The 26,515-nt window shown below is 42.5% G+C and overlaps 1 protein-coding gene across 1 annotated transcript in view; it reads left to right on the top strand.

Moving 5' to 3' along the window:
* Window positions 1-25,802, top strand: part of LOC148148197 (putative G protein-coupled receptor 139) — a 34,472-nt gene extending 8,670 nt beyond the window's left edge. Inside the window, exon 2 of the mRNA XM_087994016.1 lies at window positions 24,883-25,802. Coding sequence (XP_087850142.1) covers window positions 24,883-25,802 — 920 coding nt within the window. The remainder of the gene's footprint in view (window positions 1-24,882) is intronic.
* The last annotated feature ends 713 nt before the right edge of the window (window positions 25,803-26,515 follow it).

Here is a 26,515-nt window from a genome sequence, read left to right as displayed (position 1 = left end):
AAAGATGGCCTGTCAGCCTCGTTCTGCTTCCATCCCATATTCCTGATGAAGGCCCTCTGCCCGAAACTTCGACTCGCCTCCTCCTCCGTTACTGCCTGGCCAGCTGTGCTGTTCCAATGTCACACTTTTCGGCTCTGACTCTCAAGCATCTGCAGTCCTCACTTTCACTGAGAAAATGAAAGCAAACTTCAAGGGAATGATTGACTGTTAATGAAAGGGACGTCATAGTTTACATTCTTCTTCTTTGAAGATATCTCTTGTAGACATTAACAAATAAGAACTTGTGGATGTGGTATAGTTGAATGCTCGGGGGACATTTTTAGGGAGTTCACACAGTGAGTTCTTAGAAAAAATTTTAAGCAAATGATATTGAGAGGAACCTATGCAAACAGAGTTTGTAAAATTCAGATTTTCTTCATTTAATGGGCATCACGAGATAGATGATGAAGAGTCATCTCGACTCAACGTCAGCTTGCTGTCTCTCCAATTATGCTGCCTGCCCTGATGAGCTCTCCGGCAATTGTTTTCTTTTCAGTACAGATTCCAGTATCTGCAGTACTTTGTTTCCACAAGAAGTAAAAAGATCCTGCGCCAGTTTCACAGAGTGTTGGTGAGAGGGAAGCTGTAGCATTGTGTGCAGTCATGATTTTCTGATATAAGCAAGTATATACTGATCACATATACTGAATGGGTATTCTCCAGTTTAATGCTGCAGATTCGAAGATTGTCCGATGATTCTCCGTCTGTGTTCAGTGGAGTTTCAACGAATGAGAGGTGATCGCAGTGAAACATTGAAAATTCACGCCAGTGGGGACTGACTAACTCCGGAACATGAAAAAGTGCAAGCACGCAAAGTTCGGCGGCATCCCAGGATTATTCAGAATTGCAGCAACTAGCAAAATATTACCAGGGAACAATTACTGTCCAATAGAAACTAAACAGGCAATCTATGTGTGAAGCTCGTAAACATTGTTACATTGTTACATGAAAGCTTCACCCCTGGTTTGTTATGGAGAAGGATGATGCATGTCAAGAATTCGAGAAGATTGACTGTGAAGCTCTTAAACACATTTACATAAAATGCGAGCAGGAATGATTGCTTTTGCCTCGTCTAAAATTAAACAAATCCTCAGTACTTGGTGAGTTTTATCCCATGCTGCTGTGGGATACAAGAAAGGAAAGGCCATGACACTTACCAGGATGCTGCCTGGACTGGAAGACATGTCTTCAAAAGATATGTTCAGGGAGCGAGGGCTTTACTCAAGGAAAAATCAGAAGGATGAGAGGTGATTTGATAGAGGTACAGCACAGGCATAGATGGAGTGAATAGCCAGAGACTTTTGCCCGTGGTGTAAATGGCTATCATATTGGGACATCATTTTCTTGTTTTTGGAGGAGGGTTTTGGGGAGATGCCTGATGTCGTTTCCTGCACAGTGAGGTTTGTGCTCGTGGAATGCACTGACCACAGTATTAGTAGAGTCAGATACATGAGAATACTTTAAACGAGTACTGGATCGGTACATGGAAGATAGTAAAATGAAGGGTGGCTGGCTCCGTTTAATCTGAGAGAAAGATATAAGGTCATCAAAACATGGAGGGCTGAAATTCCTGTACTGTGCTGTAATGTTCAATGGTCAATGTTCTATGCTCAAACGTTTAAGTAGAATCTGGTCACAGGGGATGTGCCAGAGGAATAGAGAACACCCTTTAGATGAAGGGTGGTGGAGATACAACAGGGAAGTATAGACCAATGAATATCAGATCAGTGTTAGGGAAACTACTGGAGAAACCAGAAAAGGAGAACAATGTTCTCCACTTGGATCGGCAATGCAGAATCAGGAATAATCAGCATGACGTCATTCGAAGGACGTCATGCCTAATAAATGTTATTGTTTTTTTTTTGGAGGTGTTCGTTTATATGTGTTGTCAGCAATACCTTTGATAAAGCCCCATAGAGTTTCAAGACAAGTTACACACAAAATCTTCTCAGTAGCAGGAGACAGGGATAAGTGTTGTGTCGCTTATTATTCACAGTAATCATCAATGATATAAATTGGAGGGTGGATGGGGATGGGTTGAGTGAGACATGTAAGTTTGAGCTTAATATAAAAAATTCCCATGTGGTTGGCAGTGAAGAGGACTGTCTTCTGTTACTGAAAGATATGGATGGATAGGTCAGGGTGGGCAGGTCAATGGAATGTAACCCTATGAATATGAGGAGATGCACTTTGGGAATCGGAACCAGACAGGGGAATCCTCAAAGAAGGGCAGCACCATTGAAAGCCCAGAGTGTGCTTTACCACAGATCCCTGATTGTGACTGAACAGGATAATAATTCATCTGAGAAGGCCCACAGGACTGTGGATCTAGCCTTTATTCATTTCAGCACAGAGAGTAAGAGCTAAATAGAATTTTATTTCCCCACAGGTGGAATGCTGTGTGCTGTTTTGGGCGCCATACAACAAGAAGAATGAAAATGCATGGGAGGGGTGCAGAAGGGATGAACAGGCATGTTCCCTGAGATGCAGCATATCACCTATGAAGAGAGGCTTAGAAGCTCGGATTGTTGGCTTTCGAGCAGAGTAGCCTGAGGGGGACGTGCTTCAGAAAGATAAGATTACAAGGGGCATAGACAGACTGGATATATCCGAGCTGCTTTTTTTTGTGGTTAGATAAAAAAAAAGGAAGCACACATTAGAAGTGAAGCGTTTTCTGTTTTAGACAGGTTTTGATGGTTGTTTTTCCAACAAAGGGTGGAATAGATGTCCTGAGAGAAGCATTACCACGGTAACGTCAGAATCGTTAAAAACGCACTTGGACAGGCACTTGAAGTAAAAAAGCATTCACAGCTACGGGCGACGTGTCGCAAAGTGGGAGTAATGTAGACCATGCTTTATTTCTGATGATACATAGTTTATGGCTCTGTGATTGTCCGATTTTGGGAGGTCAATCGTCGAACATGGAGAATGTATACCATAGAAACGTACAGCACAGAACAGGCCCTTAGGCCCACGATGCTGTGCCGGGATTTAATCCTAATGCAAAATGTAATAATTTAACCTATGCACCCTCAACTCACTGATATCCACGCGCATGTCCAGCAGTCGTTGAAATATCCTTTATGATTCTGCATCCACGACCGCCCTAGGCAATGCATTCACAACTCTCTGCGTAAAGAACCTCCCTCTGTCGTCTCCTCTATACCTTTCTCCAAATATCTTAAACAATGAATCCTTGTACCAGTCAGTCCGGCCCCAGGGAAAGGTATCTGACTATTGACGATCTATTCCTTTCATTATCTTGTCTCCCTCGATCAGGTCTCCTCTCTTCTTCCTTCTCTCCAGGGAGAAAAGTCCGAGCTTATTCACCCTCTCTTCATAAGACAAGTCATCCTGTCCAGGCAGCATGCTGGCAAACATTCTTTGCAACCTCTCCAAAGTCTGTATCTTTCTTTCCTATAGTAGGCTGAACAGAGCTGGACACAATACTCCATGTGTGGTCTCACCAGGGACTTGTAGAGCTGTAGCAAAACTGCGTGGATCGTAAACTTTATTCCCCTTTTAATGAAAGCCAAAACACCATGTGCTTTCTAAACAACCCTATTCACTTTGATGCCGACTTTGAGAGAACCATGTACTCGCACATCTAAATCCCTCTGTTGCTGCACACTGCCAAGAATTCTGTCTTTAATCCAAAATTCAACATTCGAGTTCGAACTTCCAAAATCATCACTTCGTATTTATCCAGGGTGAATCCATCTACCATTTCTCGGCCCAGGTCTGCATCCTGTCAATGTCGGGATCTAGAATGGAAAAGCCCTCAACGCTATCAACGACACCTCCAACCTTTGTGTTATCTGCAAATTTAATAACCCACCACTCAGCCTCATCATCTAAGTCATTTACAAAAACTACAAAGAGCAGAGGCCCAAGAATAGAGCCCTGTCGGACCCCACTCGTCACTGACCTTCAGGCAGAACAATTTCCATCTGCAACCACTCTGCCATCCGTCACCCAATCTATTCTGAATCCAGATAGCCAAATCTCCTTGCATTCCATACATTCTGACTTGAAAAATAAGTCTACCATGAGACTCATTCATTTCAGCAAGGCATTTGATAAGGTTCCTCTGGTAATCCTTGAGAATCTTAAGACAGGAATTGATACGTGGCTAAACAGTGCATTAAGAAGTGTTATAAGAAGGGGCTGCCAATGGGAAAGTCAAGAGAAAACAAGTGCAGCTTCTTTTCAGACTGAAATCAGAGAATGGAGAATGGAGAACGGGGAAATGGCAGAACTATGGAGCAACTGCTTCAGTCCTGTCTTCAAAGAAGATGCAAAACAAAAGAAAACAAAAACGTTCTCTGCAATACTAGGGAAACCAATCCTGGTGAGAGGGAGGGGATAGAATGATACTAATAGGTATAGACAAGTTAAAGCAGTTTTACAAAATGGGAATCATATCTGAGAGACTGACTGGTAGGTACATCACGGAGAAGCAAAGAATGAAATACATTTGGATTTTCAGAATGACATTTGAATAGGCCGAAGCCTATTGTACAATGTAACATCTGTTAATGATATTAATATCATCTGTTAATATTTCGACATAGTTGTAGAATTGTACGGCTGGCAGGAATCAGGAAGGAGGAATAAAATATTGTTTTTTTTGGAGGTGAAGGCACATGTGATATGACAGGGATTGGTGCCTGGGCCCTAGCTATTCCTGAAACATCACCAACATTTGGTTGAGGGAATCAAATGCAATATTCCCAAATCTGCTGATGGCACTATATGAATTTGGATTGTGAGTTGGTGAGAAGAATTTAAAGGAACTTCAAGGTGATTTAACAAGTGGAGTCAATTGGCGAACACGTGGAAGATGAAGTGCAATGTGGATAGCTGTAACTTTGGGCACTTTGGTGGAAAATAGAGAACGGCAGTCTACCAATTTAAAAGGCATTGGCTGACCAGTATACATCGACCAACAAGTGGGCAACCGTAACACTGAAAATGATCTGGAACTCCTGGTACAGAGGTCACTGAAAGCATTATTACCGGAACAGAATGCAAGTCTGAACGTTAATGGTGTGCTCACGTTCATTATAAGGGGAATTTGAGTTCGGGAGTAAGGATGTCTTCCTGCAACTGTACACGGCGGTGGTGAGACCACATGTCAAGCATTGTGCAGCATTGTGCAGCATTGGACTCCTTACCTAATAAAAGGAAAACTTGACATTGTGGGAGGTCAGAGAAAGATGACCAGACTGATCTTTGAGATGACAGGTTTGTTGTGACATCAGGGTTTGAGTCGAATGGAGTTGTATGACATGGGTTTTCGAATAATGTGAGAGGGGATCTCAATGAAACATGTAACATGCTCACAGGGTGAGACAGATTGGAAGCAGGGATAGTAATCTCCCTGGCTGGAATGTCTAAGACAATGAAACAGAGTATACGGTACAGGCAAGCCACTCTGCATTGTGTTGAGAGTAAAGGTCAGTATTCAGACGTTGGTAAACCTGTTAAATTGTCTTCCACATTAGGCTGTGAAACCAAGGCACTGAATTAACTAGGGATTCGAGACCCGAAAGGGATTGCGAAATTGCAGGTGTATGGTGTGGAAATAATTTGTCAGGCTTAGTTAGATTGAACGGGATAGAAGAATCATGTCCTGAAAGGATGCCTGCAGTTCCTACTTTAAATGCTTCGAATGGTCAATAATTGATAACTTCCTTGTGTGAGAAGATCAAGTTAAACGATGCGTACAATGTGTGAGAAAAATGCATTGAAGACAATTTCGGCCATGGACTAGAATGGTATTTGTTCAATGTCTTCAATGGCCTATCCCTTGTCCTCTGTTTCTGTGCAGTCTGTTGGATAGCTCTGTACGTGTTGTCACAAACTCTCAGATGTACGGAAGGAAAGCTCTGCAGGATCAACATGAAGGTGTTTCACGTTCCCTCTTCTGATACAGAAGCTGGTGCTGTGTTTAATCATTTTCGACCTCGGAGCAGTTTGATAGAATTGAGTACCTTGCTCAGCTGTATCAGAGACCATTGAAGAGTTTATCACATGTCTGTGTGTCTGGAGTCACTTTCAGACAAGACCAGGAAAACAATGTAGTACTGCATCCTGACATCACACTGGGGATGGGCTTTGGTGCTTACAATCGACATTGGCTTCAAAGTTACGATTACCGATACCAGATCTCAGATCGCGATGTTTTATTAATTGTTTTGAACTTCTACCAACCTCCAGAGTATTAGCCTTGTGTAGTCCAGTGACATTTCCACAAAAGCAACATCTCCACATGGAAAACTATTTGAAGTTTGGGAGAATATTTGTAGCTCGGGTGCTCGTTGTTGTGGTTCTGTTCGCCGATCTGGGAATTTGTGTTGCAGACGTTTCGTCCCCTGTCTTGGTAACATCCTCAGTGCTTGGGAGCCTCCTGTGAAGCGCTTCTGTGATGTTTTCTCCTGAATATTTAGCACTATAAATGCCTGAGGAAACATCACAGAAGCGCTTCACAGGAGGCTCCCAAGCACTGAGGATGTCACCTAGACAGGGGACGAAACATCTGCAACACAAATTCCCAGTTCGGCGAACAGAACCACAATGGAAGACTATTGAACACCACGCTGAACTGGTACTTTCTGTGCTGCTTGATAGCTTGGTCAAAAGAACTCCCACCAATTTGACTATCGTGATGAGACTGAGGACGTGGCAACTATTCAGATTGTAATTATTCTACTCTGAGTGTCCTGGAAATGGTTGACCTTTTTTCACAATGCCAGGTCCATGTCAAAATTGGAGCTGGAATGAGACAGCTTGTTTTACAGCACAGGTCTTCAGTTCTGTTGCAGGAATGTTGTCAAGGCCCATTGCCTTTGCCATATCTCCTGTACCGCTGTTGCTGACGCCATGTGCAGAGAATCTAATCGAAAACTGCCAACTGTGATTTTGTCGACATCATCCACACAACACTTCTGGTTGTAAACGGTTTCAACACTGCAACATTGTCTTACAAACTGATGTGCTGGGCTTTTCAGTTCTTTTTACGGATAAGCAATTGGCGAGTTGTACGACTGGTAGGTTGTAAATTAAGGCACTGATGTGTGGTCCTGGATACCTGGGTTCATATCTTGGCAGGGAAGGTGTCGGAATTCAAATCCAACAAATATTTGGAATCTTGAGTAAATAATGTAACAAATGCTCACAATATGAAAAATCTATCTGCATCATTAATGCCCATTAGGAATGTAAACTACACTTTCTTACTTGTTCTGGCCGATATGTGACTCCAGACGCATAGCACAGTGTGAGCTCAGTGAACCACTCTGGTTTCTGATGTGGTTATTTTGATTTTCTCATTCTGTTAGGGACTCGCCATGGTGTCACGCCTCCAATGAAATTCATTTCTCAAAAGCCTTTTGCATATTATCTGAATCAGTTACCTTCCAGGAGGCGCATCTTCTGTGTTTAATGTGAATGCATTTATCTCTGTTTCTCTCCTTGTCTGTGATTACGAGCTCTGTGATGTCAGTAATACCAGACTTGTGTCGTTTCAGTATCAATGAATTTGTGCATCTTGCGTTATCGCTCACTTCACATTGTATGACACTCGATGTCGAACAGGGTGTTTCAGGGGCTTTGACGCACGCCTTTCAAACTTGTTCAACAGAAGCAATTGTTGGAGAACGGAAGCAAGTTTGGCCGCATCTGTGGAGTCAAAGCAGACTATGTTTTTAAGTTCCAGAGACGATTCATTTTCGCTTTTATTTTCTCCAGCTATTTTTATTTTCATTTCGAATACCCATCGTAATTTGTTTAATTTAAAAGGTGAGCTGTGCCTCTTGCTGTCTCGAGAAACTCAGCAAGTCTGGCAGCATCTGTGCAGCCAGCGAAACACATTGAATATTTCACATCCAGTGTGACACTTCTTCACAACTGAAAAGGATTGTAAATTTGGCTTTTCAATATCTTCACATAGGTGGGGGGTTAGATGACTGGAAATACAGCACGTGTAGGAGCAATGCCACAACGCAATGGGACTTTAGTTATGGTGAACGAGATAGAGCTGTTAGATTAATGTAAATTAGGATGTGAACGAATGGGGTAAGGACGTGCTGACTTTTGAATGAAATAAGCAAGACTCAACCACAAAATTTCCAAGGGAAACCAAGTGGGAGATTGCTTGACAAATGGACAATAGTCATAATGCGAATCAAGCTGAGATGCTTTGGTTTGAATATTGACTCTGACAGGCTAGAACGTACCAGAATCTAAAGTGAGGTCTTAGAGGAGCTTGGATTGTGCTTCATTGAAAATCAGCAGCAGCTTAGGCCCGAAATGTCAGCATGAGAGCAAGGTAGATTAGTGAAGTGTGAAGCAATGAGAAGGCCAGGCTTATCCTTACAGACAGCTGGTTTTTGGACCTGAAGCAGTCTTATTTTTTGACATCGTAAAAGTAAAGGAGACTGCATTGTGAGCAGAAATTACATTGGACTGGATTGAAAGAGTACAAGTGAAATACTGCTTGATCTAGAAGGTGTATTTGGGGCCTTGGACAATACAGTGAAACGGTGAAAACGAAAACGTTGCATCTTTTGCAATTGCATGAAAAGTGCCATTGGGGTGTAGGAAAGTGTTTGGGGTGGTGAAAGGGGTCAGAAGTGTAGTGCTAGAAATGTCCAGCCGGCCAGGCCGCATTTGAAGAGCAGGGAAATCGGCGTTTTATCTCTCCACCCTTGGGGTACACAGCCTCATTCGTGATGAGGACCTTTTGCCCGACTCTAACCTCCAACATCATGCCGTCCTCTCTTTCGCCACGATGGAGGGTGTTCACAGAGGGAATGGCCCCTGTGAATTCCCGACAGTAGATGGAAGGGGAAGATGTGTTTCATGCTGCTGTCCTGCTGGTGGAGTTGGAAGTGGTGTCGAATGATTCTGTGAATGTTGATTCTGGTGCAGTCGGATGTGAGGACAAGGGGATCTCTCGCATAGTTGTGAGCTGGAGAAGAAGGAGTGAGGACTCAAGCACAGAATATCGGACAGGAACAGCTGATGGCCCTGTCCATGAGAGTTGGGGGAATTTGTCATTGACAGAAAAGGAAGTCATGCGGGAGGCTTCCTACTGAAATATGGAATCATCAAACGGAAATGACAGAGAGCCAGGAACTGGAAGAATTTTGTCAGATGATAAGCATCGGTTTATATTCTCCACTTTTTTTTCTTTAAAGAATTCGTTAATCACATACTCCCGGTGTCCCTTATATACTTTGCTGATTTTCCCGCGTCCAAGTGTCACACATTAATCTTGAACTACATCTCAGATGATTTGTTGTTCAGCCACATGCAAATGATTTAAAATAATCAGACCTCGAAATTACAGCTTTGTATCTTATGTGGGATGCGAAAATATATCCAGGTGAATGTCAGTGGGTGCAGAGCGGCAGACTCTTAAGCAAACATGTCATAGCACTCAACAATAAATGAAAAGAAGGGCTCGATAAGAAGATGAACTACCCATACTTCACAAATGCTTTCAAGTATTCTCCTCGATCACAAATTGGTGAGAACTAGTGTAGGACAGATTTGCGATGTTTATTGTCGTTCAAGATTAACATGTGTCCCTTGGATGCGAGAAATTCAGGAACATATATAAGGGACACCTGGACTATGTGACTCGGTAATTCATTAAAGGGGAAAAAAAGTGGAGAATTTAAACCAGTACGTAACATTGTTATTCACGAGGGAAATTATGTGTGTTTCAATGATATAAGCAAGACGGTAATGGGAGGCAAATGCTCAAACGGTCCCTCACACAGGAACAAGGATTTTGATAAAACGGTGAAACTAAGGGTAGACAAGTTAGCAGTTTTTAAAAGAAGTGTTTACAGACAAACTGAGCATTGCGTGAAATGTTCCATAACTGGCCAGATTGCATGAGTATTCCAACGAAAGTGAAGAATCTTCCATGTCGCAAATGCCTTCTCAAGAGAGTGAGACAGAAAAGAGGTAATTATGTGAGAATCTGTTTTTTTTTTATTAATGAATTCCAGGGCATTTCGACAAGCGTTAAGCAACATCAGCATGGTTTTGAGAAAGGGGGATGATGATAGCCCTGTAGGATCATGCAACATTTTACCCGAAATCCTTGCAGACAGTTCATTAGGGTTTCAAGAGACTATCCACAAGTACCACAAAATAAAGGTCCCTACACAAGCCAGGAGCCCCCAGTATGACGGATTATATTTGAGCATGGAATGAGGATTAATTAACACAAATACGTCTGAGAGTCCGGAGTAAAAGGTCCTTATCAGGATAAAATGATGTATTTCCTGTGTTACCACAAATATCATTGCAATGGCATTAGTTATCAACGTGTGATGATGCTGGGGTCTCTGTGCGATAAATATCTAAGTTTGCTGATGACTCAAATATATAGGGGAAGTGCTGCTGCAATAAGGATGTGAGGAAACTCAAATTGGATGTAGATCAGCTCTGCGACTGGGCAAATAATACACCGATGGAGTTTATTCTAAAAACTAAGCATGAGGTCATGTCCTCTGGCACTGACAGCCAGAAGTCAAGCTATTCTTTAATGTGGAGGAAATCAAAGAAAATTGCAGCACAAAGAGATTGGGGTGTTTCTGTGTATGAAATAGGAAACAGTGTTGCTGAGAAAACGGTGGACTCTGTTCATTTGCACTCCGTTGGTCTTTCCTTGTCCAGGTTGACGTTGACAGATGTGAACAGGGCGGTTAATTCAAAGTAGACAATTTTTCATCCTTTTCTATCTTGTTATCTTTGACAGTCTTCAGGAAGTTTTGGGTGGAATGGATGGAATGGCGAGAGTCTTCTAGACGTTGGTGCAGCTCTTTGGCCAACCTGCAAGTTGGTGTTCCATGTAGCGAGACTATGGGTCTCAGAAGTCTCCTGGTTTGTGTATTTTGTGTAATCCGTAGATGCGTGGTTTGTTGGATCGGTCTGGTTTCATTTTTTTGCAAGTTTTTAAATAGGGCTGTGATTCAGTTCTCGAGTCTATCAGCGCGTGTTGTTAAGTTTTGGGATCGGCAAGTAGTGTGTACGCTTTGTCAATGTAGGACCTTTGATTTAAAATGACCGTCAAGCGTCTTTTTTCTGCAGATAGATTAACAATGAGTTGATCTTTATTGTCATTTTTTCCGTGCGCTCCTTTCTTGTGTATTGAGTGTGTTTCTTTTCTTTTCCTGCTTAATGTTGGAGTGACTGTCTCTCCGATGGTTTGCTGGGTATATTCTGTGATTTGGCTGTTTTTCAATGTGGTTTCTCAAGCTGTTAAGAAATCGTTCTTGTCCACATCTTAATCCTCTCACTAAGACGGCTTTTTAGTGTCTATTCAGGATTGGTAAGATACGTTTATTCTTAAAATCCATGCATCTGTGTTGTCTGTGATGTTACTTTAGAACATAGAACATATTCAATACACTGCATTACAGGGCCATTTGGCCTTCAATGTTTCGCCGCCCTGTCATACTAATCTGAAGCCCATCCCACCTACACTATTCCACGTCCGTCCATATGCCTGTCCAATGACGACTTAAATGCACTTACATTTGGAGAATCTACTGCCGTTGCAGGCAAAGCATTGCATACCCTTACTACTCTCTGAGTAAACAAACGACTTCTGACATCTGTCTTCTACCTATTTCCCCTCACTTTAAAGTTGTGTCCCTTTGTGTTTGCCGTTCCCATACTTGGAAAAAGGCTCTCCCTGTCTACCCTATCTAACCCTCTGATTATCTTGCATGTCTCTATTAAATCACCTCTCAACCTTCTTCCCTCGAACGAGAACAGCCTCAAGACCCTCAGACGTTCCTCGTAAGACATTCCTTCCATACCAGGCAAGCTCCTGATAAACCTCCTCTGCACCCTTTCCAAAGCTTCCACATCCTTCTCATAATGCGGTTACCAGAACTGTGCACAATACTCCAAGTGTGGCCTTTCCAGAGCTTTGTACAGCTGCAGAATAACCTCCTGGTTCCGGAACTCAATCCCACAATTAACAAAGGACAAAACACTGTTTGCCTTCTTAACAACCCTGTCAATGTGATGGCAACTTTCAGCGATCTATGTACATGAACACCGAGATCTCTCTGCTCATCTGCACTCCCAAGAATCTTACCATTAGCCCAGTACATTGCATCCAGATGACTCCGTCCAAAGTGTATCACCTCGCACTTGTCCACATTAAACAATATTTGCCACCTCTCAGCCCAGCTCTGCATCCTATCTATGTCTCTCTTCAACCTACTACATCATTTTTCACTATCCACAACTCCACCGACCTTAGTGTCGTCCGCAAATTTGCTAACCCACTCTTCTAAGCCCTCAACCAGGTCATTTATAAAAGTGACGAACAGCAGTGGACTCATCACTGACCCTTGCCGTATGCCGCTAGTATCTGGACACCAAGATGAACATGTGCCATCATCTACAACCCTCTGTTTTCTTTCAGCAAGCCAATTGCTGATCCAAACTGCTATTTCTCACACAATCCCATTCCTCTGCATTTTGTATAATATCCTACTGTGGGGAACTTTATCGAACGCCTTGCTGAAATCCATACACACCACATCAACCGGTTTACTCTCATCTATCTGTTTCGTCACTTTGTCAAAAAAGTCAATAAGGTTCGTTAGGTACGACCTACCCTTCACAAAACCGCGGTGACTGTCCCTGATCAGATTGTTATTTTCTAGATGGTTATAAATCCTATTTCTTTTAACCTTTTCCAACAATTTACCAACAACCGAAGTGAGACCCACTGGTCTGTAATTACCAGGGTTGTCTCTACTACCCTTTTTGAACAAGGGAACCACATTTGCTATACTACAATCCTCAGGCACTATTCCTGTACACAATGATGATTTGAAGATAAATGCAAAGGATCGGCAAACTCTTCCCTTGCTTCCCAGAGGATCCTCGGATAGATCCCATTCGGCCCAGGTGACTTGTCTATTTTCACATTCTGCAGTATTTCTAATAACTCTTCCCTGTGAATCTCAATCTCTTCTAGTCTAGATGCAAGTATCTCTGTATCTTGCTCGCCAACATTTTCATTTTCTCTCGTGTAAGTTTGTTTTTCTGCAGATCTAGGTTTCTGGGGTTTTTTTGTGTTTGTCGTTTTCTAATGTCGATAGCATGTTCTATTTCGTCTCTCCATTCATGGCCCTTTGCATTAGTGTGTGAAGGTTTTTGGTAGAAAACGTCCCTGTTGAATTTATAGAGTCTGTTGTGGGCCTCATTAATCATTTACTGAAGCATTCTGTGGCAATTTTACTCTGCCATTCGCTTGGTACGAGGGTGTACAAGGATATCTGTATTTTACCCTCTTACTAAGATGGATAATAAGATGCTACTTAAGACATTTAGGTAGCAGCTGCTTCGTTCGTCATTCGTACATGAAGTCCAGCTGCTCGTGGGCGGACCTCTGTTGGAGGGCATTGATTTCTCTTTGACAAAGTCCTTTGACGTAACAGCTCTGTTCACATCGATCAACATCAATGTGGACATTGAAACAGTGACTACACCAAAAGACGAACTAATGACATATACACCAAACTCCACCAACTTCCTCAGCAAGGACAATATCTTCAAGCTATTTAATCCATCCCTTAACACCCACTTCAACTTCAAACAAAGAAAACCTCCAGACAAACCAACAGAATACCCATGGGATCTCCAATGTTCGGTATTCTCTCAGAGGAAGTAATGCAGAGACTCGAACAGACGGTTCTGCCGTCCAACCAACCCAAAATTTGGGTCCACTTCGTGGATTACTCCTTTGTCATCACTAAACGAATCAAATTACAGGAAACTTTCAAGACCATCAATATTATGCTAACCAGCGTAAAATTCACGAAAGGGGAGGAAAACAAAAATAAATTGACGTTTCCAGGTGTCGCAGTAGAGCGAACAGCCAATGTGGAACTTCAACCCAGCATCTACAGGAAAGCAAAACATACGAAACAAATATTGAACTCCTGAAGCAATCATCCCAATGTTCACAAACGAATCTGGATTACAAGATTACTTCAACGAGCCATCACACACTGCAGCGCAGAAAAACTTCAAAGAGCAGAATTTATCAACTATACAGTGTATTAAAAATAATGGGTACCCAATGCTAATGGACCGCTGGTTTTTCAGCAACAAGCCCAAAGCATCAGACCAAACACGTCCAGACAGCTGAGCCACTTTCCACTACATCTAAGATACCTCGGAAATTACTGCCAGTGTGCTCCGACCCTTCGCATCATAAAAGCCCGAACACATACCAACACAATAACAGAGCAGCTAATGAACATGAAAATCCCTATACAAGCATCAAGGAAAACTTACATCACTTTACAAATATGTTGCACGAGGTGTACAAACATTACATTGGACAAATATGAAGAAAAATGGCCACCAGGACATATAAACATCAACTCGTCACAAAAATGCATGAGTCACTCTCACTGGTGTACTTAGATACAGATGAGGAGGGCCAATACTTCGACTGTGACAACACACCCATCCTAGGGTAAGCCAGAGATACGCACGTGTATTCCTCGAAGCATGGCATTCCATCTGGAACTCTATCAACATGCAGGTTCACTTGGATTTCATTTAGCATTCCTGAGGCAAAGAACAAGCAATAACATCACCGTATTAATTAATGACACCACATCAAATGACATAACCAAAAAAGGATTCCCAGACACATAATTAGCAAGCAATCTATAGCAGCAGTGCTTCAATCCTGAGGATCGCTGAAGATGTTACGTAGTATGGTGATGCAGCGCCTGAAAACGACCCTTCCAGCTCAGTGAACAAACCTACATCCAGAGCAGGGAGATCTGGCCATTTGACGACAAAACGTTATCGAAGGTGGAAGACAGAGTGTGGTGGTACAAGACTGCTTTTCAGACTGGAGGTCTGTGAAAAGTGGTGTCCCACAAAGTTCGATACTCTGCCCAATAAGTTATTTGTAATTTATAAATATGATTTGCATGTGAACAAAGGAGGTATACTTAGTCAGATGACAACAAAATTGGAGGCGTCGTGGGCAGCGAAGAAGATTACCTCAGAGTACAACGGGATATTGATCAGATGAGCCAATGGTGTGAAGACTGGAGTTTAATTCACTTGAATGCGATGTGCTTCATTTGGGAAAAAAATCAGACCAGGGTTTATACAATTAAATGTAAGGCCCCCTGACGATTGTTGCTGATCAAAGAGACATTGCAGTGCAGGATCATAGTTTCTCGAAAGTGGAGTCGCACAAAGATATGGTCGTGAAGAAGGCATTTGGTATGCGTTCTTTTATTTATCAGACTGTTGAGTACAGGAGTTGAAGTTCATTTGTGGCTGTGCAGACCATTGTTTAGGCCATTATTCGAACTGTGCGTGTAACTCCATTCTGCTTCCTATCAGACGGATGTTCCTAACCCTGAAATGATTCAGAAAAGACTTAAAAGGAATTTGCCAGGGTTGGACTATTTGAGCCGTGTCAAAAAGAAATCCAACATATTTGATGATCATGATGGGGCAGATGGGGATGGCAGTTGGGCAGAATGTAATTATCCTCTTCTTGGGGACTGGGCAAAGTTAAGTCATTTTCCGAATTGCTGGGGAGACGTCAGAGTTCGAGCTGGAATGAAACAGCTTCCACAGTGACTTCATTTATGATGTAGCACAAGTCTTCATTCCTTTTGGCTGGAATGGTGTCAAGACCTTGATCATATCTTCTGTGTTCAGCTGCTTTTCCACGTTATGTGCAGCGGATCGCATTGATTAACGACTCGCACATTTGAATCTCTGGTCATCTTGATGACGTTGCGGTAGATCATAGACTCAACATGTCGGGCTGAGGTTGACACAGATACGACAACCTTGTCATATGTATAGGAATGCACAGCTGTTCCTTTACTTGGGATGGGGATATTCGTGGAACGTTCTCCTCCAGTGAGCTGTTTAATTTTCTATCACCATTTGTGACTGATTTTTTTTAAAATTAGATTAGATTACATACAGTGTGGAAATATGCCCTTCAGCCCAACAAGTCTACACTGACCCGCTGAAGCACAACCTACCCAGATCCAGTCTCTTACATTTACCCCTTCACCTAACACTATGTGCAATTCAGCATAGCCCATTCACCGAACCTGCACATTTTTGGATTATGGGAGGAAACCAGAGTATCTGGAGGAAACCCACGCAGACACGGGGAGAATGCTCAAACTCCACACAGACAGTCGCCTGAGGCGGGAATTGAACCCAGGTCACTGGCGCTGTGAGGCAGCAGTGCTAACCACTGCTAACCAGTGCTAACCACTGTACCACCGGCCGCCCACAATGTGGTAGGACTGCAAAGCTTAGATCTGATCTGTTATTGTGGGGATCATTTCTTCCTCTCTACCTCATTCTAGTTCTGCTGTTTGGAATGCAAGGAGTCAAGTCCGACCGTTTTCTGGCTGATAATCGTCTGTTTTAGGTACACATGATTCTCACCCCAGCATGTTCACCACACTCGTCACTGACTTGAGTGTAATGAAGAATTAGTGGTGAAAGATGAGTTGCAAGGTCATAGACTCTTAACGTAGTGCAATATATAAACAGACCCTTCAACCTAAATCGTCCATGCTCACCAGTTTTCCTAAACGTAGCTAGTCCTATTTAGCTTCATTTGGCACTTGTCCCTCTGAAACTTTCCCATTTATTTATTTACATCTCACTGTCTTTAAAATGTTGTAATTTTACTTGCCTCTATCACATTGTCTCTTAGCTCGTTACATGTACATACTACTCTCTGTGAGAAAAAGCTTCCACTTAGATCTCGTTTAAATCTCTTCGCTGTCAAAGTAATGCTCTGCCATCCGCTTTTGGAGATCTTGCCCCTGGGGTAAAAACCTTTGCTGTTCTTCCTATCAATGTCTGGTATGATCTTATAAACCTCTAGAAGATTACCCCATATTTTCCAATGCAAACGAGAAAAAGTCCGACGCTGCACACCCTATCACTGTGTCTCAAATCATCCTGTCTCCGTCACATCAATTTAAATATGTCTTACCATTTCCCGTTTATAATGTTCTTTTGTATCGCAGGGCGACAAGAATTGTACTAACCGTTGTACAGTCATTACTTGGCGTCGCAACTCCTATTCTCAGTGCTCTGACCAATGAGTGTAGCATGCCGAATAATTTCATACCATCCTTGTCAATTTGCGATAACATGTCAAGGAACTCTGCAACTGCACCCTGGTTCTGTCTGATTAGCAGCACTCCCAGGGCTCGATTGTTAATTGTGTAAATCCTGCCCTACTTTTTCAAACAAAAATGCAGCAAATGACATTTAAATGTACGATACACCATCTTCCATTGTTCGGCGCACTGGCCCAGTTGAATGAGATGACATTGTCGGCTTAGATAACATTCTTCACACTTCAATATACCGCCAATTTTGAGTCGTCTAAAAACTTAGTATCCCTGCTTCCTATCTTCTCATCCAGCCTATTCAGAAAATTACAAACAACTGTCGATCTTTCAGCGATCCTTGTGGCACGCAGCTGCTCACAGGCCTCTCGTTGAAACAAAGAACCACTGCCATGCTGTTAAGCGAATTGTGTATCTGATTGGCTAGCTTTCGCTGATTCCGTTTGAAATGTCTCCCGTGCAGAACCATGTTTGGCCTCGCTGATGTGCATGTCGACAACGTATGCTGTTGTACCTTCATCTATCTGCTTTGCCACGACGAGGAAAAGTTATGTCAAGTTTATGAGAGACGTTTCCCTCACACACCAAGTTATGCTGACTATCATTAATCAGTTCTTGACTTCCTGAATGCATGTCGGTCCTCTATCTCAGAATTTTCGCCCAACAGTTACCCACCCTGTCAACAGACTCACTGTTCACTAGTTCCCTAGATTTTCCTTTCTGCATGTTTAAAAATAATGTCACAACGTAAGCTGTCGGCCATACTTCCAGCACCTCAACCGTGGCTGTCGATGATACAAATGTAAAACTGAAATAACTGCAGACATTGCAGAAACTAGAACAGAGATTGCTGGTAAATTTCAGCAGGTCTGGCAGTATCTGTGCAGAGAAATGATAGTTAACGTTTTGGATCCCGTGACTCTTCTCCAGAACTCCAGAACGATGCAAATATCTCAACTATGGCGTCCAAAATGTTTCCCTAGCTTCCCACAATGACCCGGGACAAACTTGTACAATCCCTGGATATTTATCTCTGGTTAACATATTAAAAACCTCCAGAATTCCTCTTCCATCATGTGGCCTCATTGCATAACATCACGACGTGTACTTATTTCCCCGAGTTCCAGAGCTTCCATGTTTTTATTCACAGTAAGTACTCGTGTAGGATTTCACCATGGAGCGGGAGCAACCTGTAAGACAGCGGACCCAGGGATTCCGAGTCATTGGGAGTATTGTGAACCTAGCATGACCAGGCACTTGAGAACTCGTAGTTAAATCGTGTTTCTTTATTTTTACACTTTCAACGGAAGGACAGCCGTGCTTTAGACTTAGACATTTCTTCTATTTTGTGAAACGATACTGTTATATGGGGAGGGCAGGTACCTTCATACCTTATGTTGTGTGATGTGTTGCAAAATGTAAACCTTGAGTGAGTACAAGTGACAATTAGTCTTAAAGAGCAGGTTATTCTGCAGTGTTTCCTTACATATATGACTGTTTGATTTTTGTTTTAATGATTGCCTACAGTGTGGAAAAAGGGCTTTCGGCCCAACAAGTTCACACTGACCCTCCTAAGAATTATCCACCCAGACCAATTTCCCTCTGACTCACGCACCTTACACTCTAGGACAATTTCGCATGGCCAGTTCGCCTGACCTGCAAATCTTTGCACTTTGGGAGGAAACCGCAGCACACCTACATGGACATGGAGAGAATGTGCAAACTCAACACAGACAGTCACTCGAGGCTGGAATTGAAACCGGGTTTCTGGTGCTGTTAGAATGCAATGCTGACCACTGAGTCACCGTGACACCCGTTTTTACGAGGCCGAATTCAAAAACAAGTTTTTGTTTGCCATTAATATATTTGTAAACTATCTTCCTATTCTCGTTTAACCAATCCTGATGGAGATTTTATCTTCGCGAAACATTGATTCTCATGCTCCTCGGATGCTGCCTAATTGGCTGTGCGTTTACCGCATCACACTCTTCGACTCTTGTCTCCAACATCTGCCGTCCTTCCTTCCAGAATCAAACATAATTCGGCTAGTACTTCCCATGTTATTTCCACATATCTCCCCATGTGATAGTAATATCACTTTCAGGTCATTTCCATTTACCTCTGGAAGATAACTGAATAATTTAACCCAGTTTTTAAAACTTCCTCACTGTCCAATTTAAATTGAGGTACGTCTGATTTAGAATCTTCTGGACTTGGTTTTCCCTCTGTGTTGAAACCAAGAGCATAGTCTCCTTTTGCTTTCCTTCCCCGTCAAAACACCTCTTGAACATATTCGCATGACACACTTTGTGAAATTCCGTTGTGTCTGGAGTTCACTTCACTACATTTTTGCTTTCGACTCGATAATCTCCACTAAACCTTAATTGTAAAGGTTCACCTAACATTGGGAATACCATGAACACCTTATACACGGTAGCAGAAACTCCAGTTTTTGATTTCCTGTCTGCTTCCTGTTCCATTGTATGCTGCGATACATTCAAATGCTGTCTAGCGATCTCCCCACTCTATTTGGTTGTGACCAAACATTTTATGCATGGTCCAAATAGGTGTTCTGTGAATTCTGACTTACCAATTTCTCCTCAAACATTTTTTTGCGATCTTCTCACTTGATGCCAAAAAGTAATTAAAATGGACTGAATTTCATTGATTCATGTGTTGTTTCGCTGATCACTGTGTTTCGTTATTTCCAGTGGTCTCTGCCCTTCTGCAAATTTCCCACTCTTTGCGCGACATTTTAAGCGAACTTTACTTAATTATTTTTTTTGTCTCACCTTGAATTCTCGTTACCCAGAACTTTTCTGGAAATAGTCCTTCAGAAGTACATATCTCGTTACCTTTCAACATCACAGATTGAGAGCAAACTGCAAATCTTAATATTGTAACCTCTTAAACTGCTGCTCCTGACATATGCGAATAAACTTTTCATTCACAGTAAATGATTTCAGAAGGTGTGTTACCTCCTCTTTAAATACCTTTGTCCAGCTTGTGCATTCTGGTGTACCTTTTTAATCTTTATTGTGATTTTTCGCTGCCACTCCAAACAAATTCATTGGCTTATTCTTAATTTTTATTCCTACCTCTGTCTTCCCGGTATTTTCCTAACCCACCAACATTGTGACTTCACTTGGCCTATCTTTCTGCAGTGAAAACGCTGGAGGTTTTCTTTTAAACTTTACTTTCCACTTCAAGGGATTCCCTTTTATCCTGTGGTCGATTATCCTTTTGATCTTCACTAAGAATTATGTTTCGCTTACCGTTTCCCGAATTTCTGTCGCTGATGGAAAGAAGTTTAGTTTGAAATCCAACCTTTCTTTAATGAATCCATTCATAAATGTCAGCCATTCCAGCTGCTAAGCTTGTCTTTTCAATTCTCTGCACTTCCACGTGAGTTCTCACTGATGTAGAAAGTGAATTTTTGGTCTCCTTTCTTCACGCCACTTTCTGAAGTACAATCCGCCTCGTCCGCCCTTTCTTCTCTCTCTTTCCCTACAATTCTCCTTCTCTCTGTTCCCTATCTCTCTCTCTTTTTTTTATCGTAATTCCATGTCCTTTCCCTCAATCTCAGGGTGCGGCATGTTCAACTGAATGTTAGCTATATCTAAAGATTCTGATGGCGAGTGCTTCACTCAGAAAGCTATAGAAACATATTCTACAACTGCGATCTGCCCAGCTCTTGTTCTGGACAAATATCTCGTCCGGGTTTATAGATCATTGCAATGGTGTAGTCTGCACAGTGTTCCCCTCTGGGCCGGTTGCTTGATTGGACAGAGCAGAACCGAATGGATATCTCCTTTGGATTTATGGTGTTTGAGTTGTTTTCGTGCGGTGAATTGATAATGTGACACAATAAAACTGTTCAGTACGGAAATGTCTTTACATAATTTTCTCATTCTTATGATTGGAACTTCGTCTCACTCCATTGACGTTACAGTGTGACCATGCACAGTACATCATGTTGGTGAATACCCATGTCCCATTGTCTTCGGGTCTCCTCGACGAAATGAAGAATGGCATCTCGGGTAAAGGCTTTGACAAACGGTCCAGTACACACTGCCCCTCACATTTCGCCACCACCAACCAATCAAATAAAATATCCCGTGTGCACTGAGTGCAATTATGCCAGTGGGAACATCACGTAAGTCATCATCAGGCAGATGGAGCAACAGTTTCGATGTCTCAACGGGTCAGAGTGAACCTTCCAGTAGACTCTGTATTGTGAAGTTCTGTAATTCTTCCGTTGATTATCATTTTCAATTTTTTATTTTTTCCTGAAACATTCACAGGTTCTCAATGAACTATGGTATGTGCCAACTGCCAAATCTCTATTGCTTCTCATATTACAGGCTCTCCGCATCCGGTGACAACTTCGTTTCCTGACTATATTAGCAGCACTGATGAATTTAATGAGAATGAATTTCTTCCATTTATTAAACCATTGGGAATGTTTGCAAATAGTTGTGGACTCAGCACTGATTACTGTGTCACTGTAGTTGTTAATGTCTGTTAAACTCAGAGACTAATTTATCAATTTTATTGAGTCTTCCGATTCTGTAACCAGTCCACCTATGTTCAGATTTGAAAGTCTAAACATTTCTTAACACTTCCTATGTGACAGGCATGAGAGATTAAACGCTCTCCTCCAATAGCTGAGTAACAGCTTCGAATGGCTGAATGTCGTCATTCTTTTGCTGTTTGGAACTCTTGATGGGCTGAATGATCTGCTTCAGTGTCGGTGTAGGTGTGAATGGTGCTGAAAGTTTTTGAACCATCAGAGAACAGCCCAGCACTGACTTTACGATGGAGGCAAGGACATTGATTTTGCAGCTGCTGGATGCCCAGTTTCCATTTGCTCGGTCCTTTGGAAGTATATCCAACTTCACAGGAGTTCGTGCCAGACAACAGATTGGGCTGTATCTTCAATTTTAAACTGAGAAATTCACAACACGAGGACTATGTGCTGGCTCCTACTACAGATATTGTTTGGGGCAGATCCATCTGTGACAGGTAGTTTGGCGAGAATGTTTGTTCATCCATCAATTCTCACAGTCTGGCTGCTATGTGTTTGAGTCCTCTCCCTGCTCTGTCAGTGGTTTGCTTATATAGACACTCTTGGTGATCAACATTAAAGTCCTCGACCCAGAGTACGCTCGGTGTCATTGCCACCCTAGCGCTTCTAAATTTATTTTCAGCATTGACAGGGATATACTTGTTGCAAAACAACTGGTGTGGAGGACAGTGGATGTCCACCATCAGGAGATTTCCTAGAACTGTTACCATGAAATGTCTCTAGTTTTGGAATCAATGTTCGGCATTTGCAAAGTAATTCAGACCCTGAATGCATACCACGATGTAGCCAGAGGTGGTCTGTCCTATCGGTTGGACAGGATATACTCAGGGAAGGTGATGGTACTTCATGAAACATTTTCCATCAGTTTTGATTCTGTGAGTATGAGAGCTTCAACCTTTTTCCTGACTGGTCATTTTGAGGAATAAAGGGAACAATGAAGCAAGGAATATTTGGTGAAACAGTTGAACGAATGGTCTTCAATCAAAATGTGTATGTTATCCTTAAAATAGATCAAGGAGTTCACTGCATACTTTGAGGGGAAGTTCATATGATTTAATGGTATTAGAGAGAAATGACTAAAAGATGTCTGACATTGGAAATTGAACATCTGAATCATTTCATATTTTTGAGTGTTATGCAAAAAGTCAAAGGAGGTGGGGGAGATGTCGGAATAAGAGATGGCATCTGTTGGATGGTTAAAAAAAGGATCTTTCATGAAATGATCGAGATATTGTCTTCGCTGTATTAGTATTGCAACAATGTGCCAATTGAGTCAACATCCCGCACGTCCCCCCTCAAACCCCATCCCTCCAACCGTATCAAGGACAGAACGCCACCCGGTGCTCACCTTCCAGCCTACCAACATTCGCAAAAACAACATCATCCAAAGACATTTTGTCACTTCCAAATGGAGCCCAACACCCGTGATATATTTATTTCTACTTTCCACAAAGAGCATTCCCTCCGTAACTAACTGGTCAGGTCCGCACCACCAAAACAACCCACCCTCCCCTTCCTGGCACTCACCCCTGCCGCAGCAGGAATTTCAAAACCTGCACCCACTATCCTCCCTCCCCTCCATCCAAGGTCGCAAAAGAACCTTCCACATCTATCAAGTTTTAAAAACACATCCACCAATATCAATTATTGCACCCGTTGCTCCCAAAGTGGTCTCCTCTACTTTAGAGAGACTGGACGCCTCCTAGCAGAGAGCTGTAGGGAACATCTCCGGGACACGCGCACCAATCAACCCCACCGCCCTCTGGCCCAACATTTCAACTGCCCCATCCACTCTGCTGAGGACATGCAGTTCCTGGGCCTCCTCCACCGACGCTCCCTCACTACCCAAAGCCTGGAGGAAGAACGCATCATCTTCCGACTTGGGCCACTTCAACCCCAGGACATCAATGTTGATTTCACCAGTTTCCTCATTTCCCCTTCTCCCACCTCACCCCCCATTCAACCATCCAGCTCAGCACCGCCCTCATGACCTGTCCTACTTGCCTATCTTTCTTCCCACCTATCCACTCCACCATCCTCTCCGAAGTATCACATTCATCCCCATCCCCATTTTCCCATTGTAAGCTTTGCTACCTTCCGCCACCCTCCTCTTTGACCTAACGCCTCCATCTCCACCCCCACTCACCTACTGTACTCCATGCAACTTTCTCCCCACTCCCATCCCCCCATGTATTTCTCCACTCTGCATGCACCCTGCCTTTATTACTGTTGAAGGGATTTTTGCCAGAAATATCAATTTTACTACTCCTCGGATGCTGCCTGCCCACTGTGTTTTTCCAGCACCACTCTAATCTAGTCTCTCTTCCCCGGACCATTCAACTACTGACATGCACCAGAAAATTGTGGTACCGACATTCTTCAGAACATTCTACACCCGACACTTTCTGAAACAATCCAAAAATAATTTTCCCGGAGCATTCTATAATTGACATTGTCTGGAAAGTTCTATCACTAACATTGTATAAATGATCCTATGACTGACATTGCCAGGAATATTCTTTCACTGACAGTATTTATGAACGGCCGAATGTCAGTGATTTGAACCAAAGATACGATCCCGAGGGGCAATATCCTTTTGCAAGGAGAAGCAGGTCCAGTTCGGACATTTAATGAAGTGAATACATTTTCCCGACGTTTACATTTCTACATGACAGAGCATCCATCACAATTTAGACTGAAAGACAGAAATTTCCAAACTGCGCTTGTCCTTTAGAAACTGGATGAGAAACCTTCAGGACTGCAAAGTTTTCACCCTCTGCACTTGAACTCTCGGGTGAATGAGTGTGTGGGAATGTTCGAGAAAGTATCTGTTATTTTGTCTCCGTGTGCTTGGTGAGGGAGGTTTTCTTGCGTTTTATGTCATACTTTTGTCATTAAGTCAGACCTTGCAATTTATCATTTCAGCTCCAATTATTTGACCAAGTCTATAAAAGCAATGACACATTCAAAAGTGTCACTGGGTCCTCAAAAAAAAACCGGATAATTTGACTCCAGGCTGATATATAATTTGTGTGTTTTCCATTCTCACAGTTAACATAGTGACGATCTACGTCCTTCTTTCTAAAGATTGTGGATTGTCTCCATATGTCAGACATTACCTGGGTGCCATGGCAGTGGCAGATCTACTGGTCATTATCCTCGACTTGATATTAAGACACATTCCTGTTGTTTATTACGAACAGTTTTATTTCATGTATTACATCCCCGTGTGTAATATCCACGCTGTCCTGCTTTATGCAGCCATTGACTGTTCTGTTTGGTTCACCGTCAGTTTCACTTTTGATCGATTTATAGCAATTTGTTGCCAGAAGCTGAAAACTAAATATTGCAGTCAGGAAACGGCGGCTGCGGTCCTTGGAACAGCGACAGTGTTGAGCAGTTTAAAGAACATTTTCTGGTACTTTATGTTCACAGCTAAGTATTGGCTGGAAAACTTCCCCTGGTTTTGTGATGTAAACAAAACTGTTCGTTACTCCAGAGTCTGGATTGCAATCGAGTTCCTACACCACATTCTAACACCGGCTCTCCCATTTCTCCTGATATTGCTGCTCAATGTTTTCACCGTCAGACACATTTTGGTGACCAGCAGAGCCCGCATGAGACTCCGGGCTCACAATAATGTGAAAGCTCAGTGTGACACAGAAATGAGAAATCGACAAAAATCTGTCATTTTACTGTTTGTGATCTCGGCAAATTTCATCCTGTTATGGTCAACGTTAATGGTGTATTCTATATGGTACCGGATGCATCTTATTGGGTTTTATGCTATTTTTCTACATAGATTTGTGACGGAATTGGGCTTCATACTGCAGCTCCTCAGTTGCTGCACAAACACTGTGATTTATGCTGTAACCCAGAAAAAGTTCAGAAATCAGCTGAAGAATGTGTTGAAATATCCCTTTGCCCAAATTCAAAAATCAATTACATTCCCTCAAAACTCAATACCTTAAGGTCTTTCTCGATTCAATTCATTGTTTCAACAACAAAACAACCTGCCACCGTGATAACCGATTGAGGATCGTGCTGTTTTGTCAAATCTTATCCCACAGGGAATTATAGGGACACATTTCAAAGCTTCTCACAATTCAGGGGCCATTAAGCAAAGAAGCATCCCAATATCTGCATGGTTCACTTCAAATTGTAAACGATAAACGTGTTTATTAAGAAGTTCCAAGCAACAGAGTGAGCTATATTGTTATTTCTGTTTATGTTGAAGAAGCTGAGCTGGAGAGAGACTGACTCAGCACCAAGTCCTGGACCTCAGGGAAAGTAAGAGTAACGGAGCTGATCTCAGGTGATTAATTTAAGTCACTCCATCTCTACTTTCACCTCTGGGTCACTCAGATCGATCTGGCCTTCGGCAGAATTCAACTCATTCGCTTTGTCGGTTTCTATCCATATCTCCTTCCAGCGCTCACACTGTCCCTCTATATATATTTCTCTCTGCTATTTCGGTTAACACACTCAGTTTTTTTGCCCATTCGCCATTCTCGTTCACATTCTCTCTCGGTCTTGCACTCTCTATCTCTTAATATCCCTCTTTCCAAACCTAGCTTCTTCGATTCCTCTCTCATCTTCTGTTGTAAGGAAACAGAGACAGGATTTGGTGGTGCTGTGCATTATTGGTCGTTGACAGAGTAACAGAGGGAACGTTGTGGGGTAT

This window comes from Chiloscyllium plagiosum, unplaced genomic scaffold (assembly GCF_037043375.1).
Source record: "Chiloscyllium plagiosum isolate Xiang-an unplaced genomic scaffold, Cpla_swu_hap1 HiC_scaffold_14, whole genome shotgun sequence".
In the NCBI taxonomy this organism is placed as follows: Eukaryota; Metazoa; Chordata; class Chondrichthyes; order Orectolobiformes; family Hemiscylliidae; genus Chiloscyllium; species Chiloscyllium plagiosum.
This window is presented reverse-complemented; position numbering and strand designations above follow the sequence as displayed.